This window comes from Corvus brachyrhynchos, unplaced genomic scaffold (assembly GCF_000691975.1).
Source record: "Corvus brachyrhynchos isolate BGI_N302 unplaced genomic scaffold, ASM69197v1 scaffold33, whole genome shotgun sequence".
Lineage (NCBI taxonomy): Eukaryota > Metazoa > Chordata > Aves > Passeriformes > Corvidae > Corvus > Corvus brachyrhynchos.
Genome location: NW_008237254.1, coordinates 208,859 through 221,252, shown reverse-complemented (window position 1 = coordinate 221,252; position 12,394 = coordinate 208,859). Strand labels below are relative to the sequence as shown.

General features: G+C 35.4%; 1 protein-coding gene across 2 annotated transcripts in view; it reads left to right on the top strand.

The window, feature by feature from the left end:
- The window catches only part of CHD1 (chromodomain helicase DNA binding protein 1), a 53,542-nt gene extending 41,349 nt beyond the window's left edge, over window positions 1-12,193 (top strand). The window contains exons 28-36 of one of the 2 annotated variants that reach the window (XM_008630784.2): window positions 428-550; window positions 911-1,048; window positions 3,263-3,526; window positions 3,939-4,079; window positions 6,883-7,061; window positions 8,895-8,991; window positions 9,210-9,267; window positions 10,178-10,388; window positions 10,596-12,193. In XM_008630784.2, coding sequence (XP_008629006.1) covers window positions 428-550; window positions 911-1,048; window positions 3,263-3,526; window positions 3,939-4,079; window positions 6,883-7,061; window positions 8,895-8,991; window positions 9,210-9,267; window positions 10,178-10,388; window positions 10,596-10,959 — 1,575 coding nt within the window. In that variant the 3' untranslated portion in view covers window positions 10,960-12,193. The remainder of the gene's footprint in view (window positions 1-427; window positions 551-910; window positions 1,049-3,262; window positions 3,527-3,938; window positions 4,080-6,882; window positions 7,062-8,894; window positions 8,992-9,209; window positions 9,268-10,177; window positions 10,389-10,595) is intronic. The other variant, XM_017730482.1, reaches the window with a different exon arrangement.
- The last annotated feature ends 201 nt before the right edge of the window (window positions 12,194-12,394 follow it).

Sequence of the window (12,394 nt, the reverse complement as noted above, 5' to 3'; positions counted from 1 at the left end):
TTGTCTGACTTTTGGAATCACACATTTGTATTCTTGGCATCTGCACTGTAGTGTAGTTCTGCACTTAGAAGGTGAATTAGTCAGAGCCAGAGTTCTGTGACTGATTGGTACAGGTGCCCAGAATTTCTTAGATGAAATATCAGAGTGGAGACAGAAATCTGAGGCTGGTTTCTTGAGTTGGTTTTAAACTCCGAGGCAATTTCAAAGACTCTGCATTGGTTGCTTGCATTGGTTTCAGTGGAGAGAAATGAAAACTTTTTAAAAATTCTCCTTTGCTTTAAACATTCTGACATATTTGCTAGGTATAGTTGGAGTGGATTGTTTACTACCTCCTTTGGCACGGCTTTTGCTGTTCTGTGTGCTCCAGGCTAACATCTAAAGATGATAACCTGTACTCACAGCTGTGATGCTGCCATTTTCTCCTCAGATTTTGCCTGACGATCCAGATAAGAAACCCCAGGCAAAGCAGTTACAGACCCGTGCAGACTACCTCATTAAACTACTGAATAAAGACCTTGCGAGGAAGGAAGCACAAAGGCTTGCTGGAGCAGTAAGTAAAATGTGGCATTCATTACTGAGGTAAAACATTATGCTTAGGGGCATGTCACCTGATGCTTTTCATTTTTTAGTTCTGCACTTTTTATTTGTGTAGTATTACTCTATTGCTAATCATAATACATAAGACAAACTCAGAATATTAATTGCAAGTTTAATGTTATATTACTCTCTTATTATTTGTGTGTATTCTCTGCTATTGCACTAAGCTCTGTCTCCAATCCTGAGTAAAGTGGTGGTCATTAGTGGCAATAAATAAAATAAAAGGAACCCTCTCTTTGATGTAAACCCAAACCTTTTATTTTGCAAAGATGCTTGTCAGTTTACATGATTAAAGAGATCAATTTGCATTCAGGGCAATTCAAAGAGAAGGAAAACAAGAACTAAGAAGAATAAGGTGCTAAAGGCTGCAAAATTAAAAGAGGAAATAAAAAGTGATTCTTCACCACAACCCTCAGAAAAATCTGATGAAGATGATGATGAGAATAACAAGGTATCTTCCACGCAATAAAAATGTCTATTCAGTTCTTCCTGTTAGTATCAATTTGTATTTTATCTTCTGCTTGGCTTAATAAAATTAAAACACCTGAATGTCATCCTGTTCCTGTGGCCACTACAATTGATGTTGCATCATGGCACATGGAAGACTGTATCTATTTCAATTTCATGATGAACTAATAACTGAGGAATTACGAATTTTCCAAATTGTTATAAAAAACATTATGGTCTAACTACTAGTGATACTGCTCAGTTTCAGCATTCTTTAAAGACATTAGCACTGTATTTGCTAGATATGCAAATCACACTTGTAAAAATACTAGGGTTTGCTCATGTGTTACAGCTACTGATAATGATTCTTAAGGTAAAGGGTTTTTTATTGAGGCTGAGAAAAATATCATCAAGCTCAATTAGAATGAGCAGCATAAGAAAATATTTCAAAGTTTTCATACAACAGCTTGTATATACATTATGCATCCCATTTTTCAGAAAGACTATTTAACCAACTATTTAACCTTATTAGGTTTTGTTACTTCTGATTATTAATCTTAGTATTATGCTTTTGTTGTGTCTTGTTATTTTTTTTATTTATCATATAGCAAAATCACTAGACATTAATATTTGGGTAAAATTTAGGGTCATGACACAGCTAATTTGAAAGCAGTTGAAATAAGTCACTGCAATTGTATGCATATCAATAAAATAACTCTCTACTTGGTTTGAAGCAAACTGTTACAAACCATTGTAATTGTCAACTTGTTCTAAAAGAAAAAATACTTACGGAAATACATAGTTAAAATTAGCATTAGAAAAACTATGATAAATCTATTAAAAATAGTAATTTTTAACCACTCTTTAGGTGTATGTATTTAAATTGTACTATGAAGAATAAAACGTAAAGCCAGCAACAAAAAAAAGTTCAGTGTAGATTGCCTTGTGTTTATAGCTACAGTCATTTGCCTGGAATGTAAGACTAAGACCTGTAAATGTTGCCACAGTTCCCAGTAAATTAACACGGACAACTGAACCCTAAAACTAAGCAAATTAATTGTTCAGACTACTTCAAAAATGAGTGTCTTCATCTCCATTTAAATGAGAATACACTGCCAGTCAGTTGATTGACTTAACTATGTTTTGGGAAACTGCCTAGAATGTTGTCCTCTCTTTAACAGCAGGTACTCATCACTTCAGTCCTTTTGGACATGATTAACAATTGCATTTCGGAAAACTGGACTGTATGTTACAACCTTCCTAAACAACTGGCTTTAGCTACTTAGATGCCACACAGTGTGCAGTATTTAAAATTTACCTATTTTACTCCTAGAATTATCAGGAAAGTTTTTATGTCATTGGATTTTTGTTAGAAAGCTCCCATGATACCTAAACACCAAAACACAGCCTTGGGTTGGGCCGATGACTTCATACCTCTTCTAAATAACTTGTTCAGTTCGAGACAGTCTTTCATCTGTTTTTTTGCAACAGATAAACAGTTTCTGTATGTGCCTTTTTGGTATATTCAAATAAATTCAAACATGATAATGATTCTTCCACCTGTATTATAATAATACTTTAGTTACAGTATTTTTGTATGTCTGAAAGGATATTAGTTTCCATCACAGATCTTCTCAGTGAATATTATAAAGAGCAGTGAAGTGATACTTTGTTCACCTTCAAACAGTTAAATGGGCACCTAACAGAGAGTCTGTAACTAAAGATTTTTTTAAAGCCTTGTAAAACTAACAGTTCTGGAAAAGAGAAAGTTGGGGTTCTGTTACCTTCTCCTGTGAGTGTTTAATATGGTATTGGGACAAAGCAAATTAGATCAGAGGTCTTCTAATATCCCCCATGACTTGACTGTCCTGACAGATCAGGTCAGTTTTGCAAGACTTACTTCCTTTTAGATTTCAGTTCTTCAGTCTAATAACCTTTAAAGGGACCAAATTCAAATTTAATTCTAAGTTAAATGAACACAATTTCTCACACCCACTGACTCTGCCAAATCAGTAGTTGCTTTGTCACATCAAGGAAGTAAGTGCATAGTTCTCATATTTCTTAACCCGCTGCATTCAGTTCTATTTCATGGGTGATTTGATAAATCTATGTCCAGAAATAAAAAATGCACAGATAAAAAGTGTTTCAATCTGATAGTTGCGAAACTTGTATAGATAGGAACCCCATTTGATGTGACATATATGCTTGCATATTGCAGGATGAGATTGTTTCAGTGAAACATCCACATAAAAAATTTAAAGCAGAAAAAGAAAATGAAGAAAAGCCTGAGCCAGATTCTGGTATTAAGAAGGAAGCTGAAGAAAAAAGAGAGACAAAAGAAAAGGAAAATAAGAGGGATTTGAAAAGGGAGAAAAAAGAAAAAGAGGATAAGAAAGAATTAAAAGAAAAGGATATTAAAGAAAAGAGAGAAAACAAAGTAAAAGAATCCACACAGAAAGAAAAAGAAGTAAAGGAAGAGAAGGTAACTAGGTTTACTTATCTTACATAGCGCTAGAGAAGGCCACCAGGTTTATGTGAATGATTTTGAGATGAAAAAGTGTTTGGATCTTATCAGTTGTCATTTCATTAAAGTCTTTTATGTCACTTGAAGCTTTATTTTTACCTGAAACCACAAGGACAGGCATTTGGAATGGGGAAGTACATCTTCAATGATGTATCTCTTAATTGGACTGAACGTGTGCAAAAAATTCTTTTTTTCCTTTTCCATTTTCCTTTTCCATTCCACAGAGAAAATAAAATGTACTGTCATTGAATGTCAGCATAGATTTTATTCTTATGTATTGAAGAGAATGCAGTAGTTAGGGGGATTGTCATATGTTATAATTGCAGAACCAAAATAAAATGTATTAAGTATTTTTGTATCTTGTTCTTAGGTAAATGAAATCAAATCTGAAAATAAAGAGAAAGCTAAAAAAATTCCATTGCTGGATACTCCAGTTCATATTACTGCATCTAGTGAACCAGTTCCTATATCAGAAGAATCTGAAGAGCTAGATCAGAAAACTTTTAGTGTGGTAAGTCCCCTTTTGAAATCGGTGTTTCTACTTAATAGTCTAAATTAGGACAATTGCTGATACTCTTGATATTGTTACTTGGCACAGTAACACAGGTGATCTTTTGCTAAGTCTCAGATCAATGAATCTTACTGACAGTGTACTAAAGTAATTTTTTACTGTGTTCTAGCAGTTTTATTTTGCCTTTTTTCTGTATTTATTCAGGATAATAGAAAAACTTATCCAGTAGTTTGTAGGATTTATAGGTTGAGAATATACACTAAAGATTTATCCTCAAGAATCACTTGTATATCGTGCTTCTTAAAGAGCAGATGTGAATGAACTTAATTGGATGATGGAGTCTTCAGCTTCGCCGTATCATTTATGCTTTTCTTCTTTGCAAGATAGCAAGAAAAACTAGGTTTCAGGACTTCCTTCTGAAGTATTGTATAACTAAAGTACTGCAGACTTCAGTTAGTAAACACAAGAAGGAACAATACTAAAGCACTTAGAAATACCTTGCTGAGGCAATGTCTCTGACACCAAAAGAATTCTGTTTAATCACTACTTCTTACTAAGAATAGAATTAACATTTGAGAAAAATGCATATGCACAATTTATATGAAGTTTTATAAGTTGGCTGAGGCCCCTGGAAAAGTATCAGTGAGTTACTTTGAACAGCTGTGCTTGTTGTCATTCAGATTTCAACAGTTGTGTTTTTGCCAGCCAGGTCTGTTGGGTCTGTTGTGGATGCTGGCTGTGACATGCCAGTAGGATTCCCATGAGTATGGCAGTTACTGGTCCATGAGTTTATTCTAAACAATCTAAGTAAATCACGTGTGATTTTCAGCATGGGCCTTGAGTGATTCAGGTGGATTTGTCTGTGTCTCATGACAGAAAATCACTTGATTTCCATGTACAGTTATATTTTTCTGATCACTTCTATATTTAAGAATTGCACTCTATAAGCTGTCTTTTTAAAAGCTACTTTAATCTGTGGCAGTGCAAAATGTAAACCAGATGCTTAATTACTTAGTGGAATGAGATGGCAGTGGAGCAGCTTCCCCAGTTTTTCTGAGTTGTCCCTAGATGCTTAGCTGGTAATGGTGATACTCTGTTTCATTCCATTCCAGGTATTTGTTTGGTTTTTCTAGGTTTGGTACTGTATAGAGGGGAAGAATGGGGGAAGGAGGTGATTGTTGTTTTTCATTATGCCATGGTCAGGTGCAGTCTAATTATAGTTGCACTTTCAAATGGAAATGTTGTTCAGGCTTAACTGATTGTGCTCTTGGTGACAAGGAGGATATGCATGTCATGTTTACCATGCCATTGGAGTTCAATGGTATTACCAAGCAAGTGTCTGCAGTTTAAACCATGCCAACTGGGTTCATCTGGATTTATCATTAAAACATTGGATTCAAAGTGGGAAAATTCAAGAATGCACGACCTTTATCTGTGGCTAGTCTAGACATTCTCTGTGGCCGTATCTCGAGTGCTGTGTTCAGTTCTGGGCCCCTCAATTGAAAAAGGGCATTTTGCTGCTGGAGCAAGTCCAGAGAAGGGAACGGAGCTGGGGAAGGGTCTGGAGCACAAGTCTTATGAGGAGTGGCTGAGGGAGCTGGGGTTGTTGAGCCTGGAGAAAAGGAGCATCAGGGGAAACTATCACTCTCTACAGCTTCCTGAAAGAAGGTTGTAGCCAGGTGGGGGTCAGGTCTTTTCCCAGGGAACCAGTGACAGGACAAGGAAAAATAGCCCCAAGTTGTGCCAGGGGAGGTTTATGTTGGATGTAAGAAAAGATTTCTTCAATGAAAGAGTGGTTAAGCAGTGAACAGCCTGCCTGGGGAGGTAGTGGAGTCACTATGCATGGAAGTGTTCAAAAGAACAACTGGATGTGGGACTTGGTGATACATTTTAATGGAGATGGTGGTGTTCAGTGAAAGGCTGGGTTTAATGATCTCGGAGGTGGTTTCCAACCTTTATGGTGCTATACCCAAGCTAGCTTTATTCTTGGTAGCATAACTTCTGCTAGTATCTGCATAGGAGTGAGGTTTAAAACATGCTCAGAGAAGCAATTTTGATCCTTTGTTGAATGCCAAGTGTAATGGTTGCAGAAAGTATTTGTTTGAAATGTCCTGAACACTCTCATATTTAATTTTGACATTGAGTTTGTATAGCTTTGTAGGTGCTAAAAGGGGTAAGACTTGTCCTACATGATTGTGCTCAAAGTTTTAATACTAAAATACAGTTGTAGTAAGTCTTTTTCCTCAGAAATCCTATATATTAAATTAGTGCTTTCTCGAATCCTAGTGTGGAGTCCCACCCTTAAGGGGAAGGGATCACCCAAGATTCTTGGATGTTTGTGATGGAAAGGAACAATAAAAATGAGAGGGTCTGCAAAAGCTTACAAAGTTTTATTAGTAAATTACACACCTGGAAAGAAAATCAGTATGTTAGTCCCTGACCTGCCATATAAGCCGACACCAGTGGGTTTTGAACAGAAAATAAGATAGCCTCACAGCCATCCAGCTGCTGGTGTTTGAGATATACACATTAGCACCTGTATCTTCTGTGCTGCTACACCTTGATATGTGTATTTTATAGAATCTAATGCTTTCATAGGGAAGTGAATTTCCAACTGGATTGATAATCTTCCAAAGGAAACATGTAAAACATTTTTAAGACCTGTGAGGAAGTCTTGTGTTTCATTTGACTTCTAACAATATTGTCTTCACCTGTGGGTATATATCACAGTAAAAGGTGGGTCATGCTTTAGAAGAAATTTTTTTGTTTTGAATTGATGCATTCATTTTTTTCTATTTCACAGTGCAAAGAAAGAATGAGACCTGTCAAGGCAGCATTGAAACAGCTGGATCGACCAGAGAAGGGCCTTTCTGAAAGAGAGCAGCTGGAACATACTAGACAGTGTCTTATCAAAATTGGGGATCATATTACTGAATGTCTAAAGGAGTATACAAATCCTGAACAAATTAAACAGTGGAGAAAGTAAGTTATTTTCTTGGGTTTTACTTGGAAAAGGGAAATCTACAATTGGTTCCATTGAGAAGAATAGGTTTTAGTCTCCTATTTATTGTTTGCTCTTGTATCTTTCTGCTGTTTTAAATAGAAGTCTATTAAAAGGTGATTATGTATTGTTCTGACTTGTAATGGATTGACTTTAAGCATTGATGCAGAGTCCTGTATTTTGTCCAGAGGGTGGAGACATCTCTCTGCTTAACGCTGACAGCAAACGCTGGGGACTTGTCACTGCCACTCTGTTTAGTTAAAACCATTCTTACCTTTAAAGATCTGGTTTTCTCAACTTCAGGTCATTTTATTTTTTTAATAATTCCTGGTGAAAATACGCAGTTCTAAAAATGTGTTGAATGTATGATTCCAAGTTGTAGAATTCCTTTTTTTTTTTTTAAATGCGCTCTAAAATTGAATTAACTATTATGTATTAACTACGACTTGATAATTATTTATCATAACATACTCTAATGCAATTCAAAAGCGAGGGAAGAGTTTGCATCTATATCAGGTGACAATATAAAAAGAACTAAGAAAAAAAATACTGGTCTTGTATTTCATTGATAAGTTCTTAATGCAATTTGACTTCCTTTTGTTGGAATGTTCACTTAATGTTTTTATGCTTGAAGATACAGCCTATGATTATATATATCAAAGTCTTAAGTGTTGCATTTTCCTGAAGACTTCTGTTAGCGTAAAATGCTTCTGCTGATTTTACTTCCTTTACTTGAAATTAGTAAGGTGATCTGAGATACAAAAACAAAATCCACGTCTTACATTTTGGTAAATTTTATATTATTTTAAGTGGAAACTTGTAGTAGAGCTGTTATTCATAATAATGGTATGATATTATGTGTAGATAAAATACATATTTCAGCTGTATTTGATAAGAAGTAGTATAGTTTATATAAAGTTAGAATGGTCTCATTAGACACACCATTGACTGGTTGCCTACTTACGAAAACTTCTAGACAGAAATTATCATGTTTAAATTATCATGTTTGAATAATGAGCATACTGTTGCTTCCTGAAGTGCCACACTCAGAATATTTTTGAACACTGTTATTCTGTAGACTCTCCTAACCATTCCACCTGCAAATTTCACTAAAAAAAATCCGTATCTCTTAAAAAAACTTCACCTGTGATCATGGAAGGAAAAGTTTTCTTCAGAATTTTGGCATCTTGACAGCAAAAGACTTGATTTGTTCTACTTTGGTTCCTTCAAGCACAGATTAGGCACAGATTTATTACTGTACGACTTTCATCCTCTTTCACATTCTTACTTGGTTTCAAAAACCTTGGCCAGACTCTCAAATTCTGTGGAAAATTTCCTTTGTTGATGGTTTCATTTAATAAGATTTGTTCATCAAGTGTCTTATGCTGTAAGAGATTTCAAATTTGAAAGAATTTTTACTCCTTTACTTACTTAAATTTTTTATTTATAGACTGGTAAATACTCAAAATTCAAACAAACTTTTAGAAGACATATATAAACTGATAGCTATATTTTTAATGAGCATTTCACCAAAAATTGACAGAATTCTTATCAGTACTACTGTCCATGCACTTCACACTGAAGTACTTACGATAAATATTAAAAAGTGAAAAATTGTTAAAGGAATCAATCTTTCAAATGTTTTATTTACAACTACATAACATTTGTTGTGCAATTAGACAATACTGTGTAGATTATATAGCATTTCAGGATTACTGAAGTAGCATTCAGATAATTGCAGTTAAATCCATGTTCTGCTATGTAATACAGGGAGAAATTTAAATAATTATAACTTCTCTTTTCTTCTTCCTCAGAAATTTGTGGATTTTTGTCTCTAAGTTTACAGAATTTGATGCAAGAAAGCTGCACAAACTGTATAAACATGCAATCAAAAAACGTCAAGAGTCTCAGGTAATATTTTCAGACCATTTCAAAAGACACAAGTACATTTTTTAATTATTGTAATGTTTATTAGATACAGAGGATTATAAAGAATACGGAAATACACTTCAAGTAGTCTTTGTGTTTGCAGTGTAGTAGTCTCTTTTGTTAGGGTATATTTCAGTGTATTCGGATGAACTCTGGGATTTACCAATAAGTACATTTACCAATGTACTTGTCTTTTTTAGCAACACAACGACCAGAATATTAGCAGCAATGTGAATACACATGTAATTAGAAATCCAGGTAAGAAACTTTTAAATATATTCTTGTGTTAAATACTTTTAAGTATTCATGTTTATTTCATTTCACACGTCTCCTGGGTCTGTTTTCCACACTGCTAAGTCCCATAGAGATAGCCTAATTCGAAAAGCTTCACTGATTTGCTGGTGAAATCCAGCAGAGTGCAGAGTGAAGCTGGTACTACCAGGTTATTTGAGTGTCCTTTAAAATAATAAAGAAACATTTTTTGTGTTAAATTTTGGGGAGGGCAAGAGGTCAAAACCTGTAATTTTCTTGGAAATTCTGTGACTGTAGCTGTTGTGGTATCACTGTGGTGTAAGTTTATTAGTCAGTCACAGTCTGTCATTAGTTACAGGGGCTGTTTTTTATTGTTGACAATAACACTGATTTTTTTTTCCCCCATATGTTCCCACACCTGCCTTCTTGTATGTAGTGCTTTTTTAAATCTTGTGTTACTGAACTCCTCAAGTATATTGTCATGGATTTAAAATCAAGACTCACGTGTTTTAGGAATACTATTGAAATTCTTTTGCTAACAAGGTGCACCTTTAAAACTGTTACTCATGCTAAGAGCATCCTTTCTTAGAGAGGAGGTTGCTGCAATTCTATCTAAAATTGCTCTGCTGAAGGCACCTCTACTCACTGCTTGTTTGGACACTTAGCTTCGTAGACTGAATGGAGGGGCTGAGAAGTTCTGTTTCCAAGTCCTACACATCTACATCTTAGCTTGGTTCCCTCTTAATTCTGAAGTTTTCTTCTGTTCACTGGCATTAGTGCATTTGATTTTCAGCTATTTAGATCTTGTTTTTTAAATTATGTCCTTTTCATACAGCTGACAGGTAGAAGTGCTGTTTGAATTAGGTGAAGTAAAGATGTTATGATACTTCCTTTTAACCTCTGCTTTACTAAACAGATGTGGAAAGACTGAAGGAGAATACAAACCATGATGACAGTAGCAGGGACAGCTACTCCTCTGATAGGTATCTGTCACAATTCCACGATCATCATAAAGACAGGCATCAGGGAGATGCTTACAAGAAAAGTGACTCCAGGAAAAGGCCCTATTCAGCCTTCAGCAATGGAAAAGATCACAGAGACTGGGATCACTACAAACAAGACAGCAGGTGAGTTTCTTGAGTAATATTGAAATCTGGTCAGAATTCTCTTTGTGTTTCTGTAGCTATGCTTGTAGGAAGCACCAAACCATCTTTTCTGAGTAACATAAAATTGCAACAGTGGTCTTTCTCTAATGCAGTTCTGTCAATTTTACATAATTGTGGCTCTTAATATGTTACCAGTAACTCTATTACAAATAATTTCTTATTTTTTAGATACTACAGTGATAGTAAACATAGGAAGTTTGACGAGTACAGGAGCAGAGACCACAGGTCAAGCCTGGAAGGGAGTTTAAAAGACAGCCGGGTTCATTCAGATCACCGTTCCCATTCAGACCACAGGATACATGCAGATCACCGTCCCTCTTCTGAATACAGCCATCATAAATCTCCCAGAGATTATAGGTACCACTCAGACTGGCAAATGGACCACAGAGCTTCAGGTAGTGGCCCAAGGTCACCATTGGATCAGAGGTCTCCTTATGGTTCAAGATCTCCCCTAGGTCACAGATCTCCATTTGAACATTCATCAGATCACAAAAGTACACCTGAACATACATGGAGTAGCCGGAAAACATAACAAAGACTGACATTTTCTGGACCTTCTTTTAGCCATATACAGTAAATTAACACAGTAATTGCCTTACATGACTTGAAAGATACAGACGGGATATTCTATCAGTAGCAGTATTGTTACTTCTTTCCAGGATGCAAGGTCTAGTATCCCAACAGAAGAAAAATATTTTTGTATTTAAAGTTTATGCTGCACTGTGCTGCAAATGCTGTGGCACTTTTTTTTAAGAGATGGAAGATGTTTACTTTTACAGGGACCTCAACACTGCCCATTTCAGACTGGATCTTACTATAGAACACTTCATGTCAAAGTGGTTTGAGGCTGATAATGTTTTAAGTTATGTTTGTAAACGAACTTTTAAACACTGACCTGTGCTCATATTTCAGGAGGGAATGGGGAAAATAATTTTTTTCTTAGTAAAGAACTCTCAAGGACTTTGTTCACTTTCCAAAGCTACTTGTTTACATTGTACACTGCGACCACCTTGCCGCTTTCCATCACAAGCTTGAATATTTAAATTCTGTACCTATAACTGTAAAATAGCCAGGATTTCTCCTGTTTGTGATCAGTTACAACACGTTTTTACAAAACAAACAAATAATAAAAAAAAAGCGAAACACAAACAAATGGCTGTAAATTGTTGTAAATTTATTAAATGAGCTTTTTCCCCCTCAGGCTTTTTTTGACTGTTCCTTTCCCCACCAACTCAGGCCTTCTTGTCACAATTATGAAACTAAATCAGTCTACTTGTATGTTTCAATAAAAGATTTTGATGGAGTCACTGCTCAGAATGTAAAAATGGGGAAAGGGAACATTTTATTCCATTTAGTGCTCCCTTTTTTGGATACTTTAGATACATGTTTTGGTTTGTGGGTTTTGGTTTTTTTGGGGTTTTTTTTGGTTTGGATCTTTTTTCTCTATTAAACTGTCAGTGTTGTGATTGTTTGTAGTGAAATCTTAAGAAATATCCAGCTAAACTGTGCTCTGGAAAGCTTTTCAGGTGCATTGGTTTTAAAGGAGGAGTGTCAAATACCTGAACACTTCAGTATCAAAATCAATCAAAATTAATTGTAAATTCATATGTTCCCTCTTCAACATGGGCAATAATGTCAAATGTGCTATGCAGGTAGTTAATATTTTAGAAGATTTGACTTACGAATTTATTGACAGAATTGTTACAATGCACACTGATTGTACATAGATAACTTCTATCTGACAAATTAAATTTAAACTAAAAGGACATGTGGGTCTTGTAGTTTTCTGCTGTGTTTGTCTATACAGTGTTACTTTTCCCCAGGTTTACCCATGAAGACATTAAAAGTACTGAATTTTAATCCTGGTGATAACTAGAGAAGTTACCTAGCCTGGCATCGTGTGGCAGGAGCTCTCTCTACTGCTCCAGTTTTTCTCTGCTCTTGAAATGCTGAGTATTTTTTCCAAT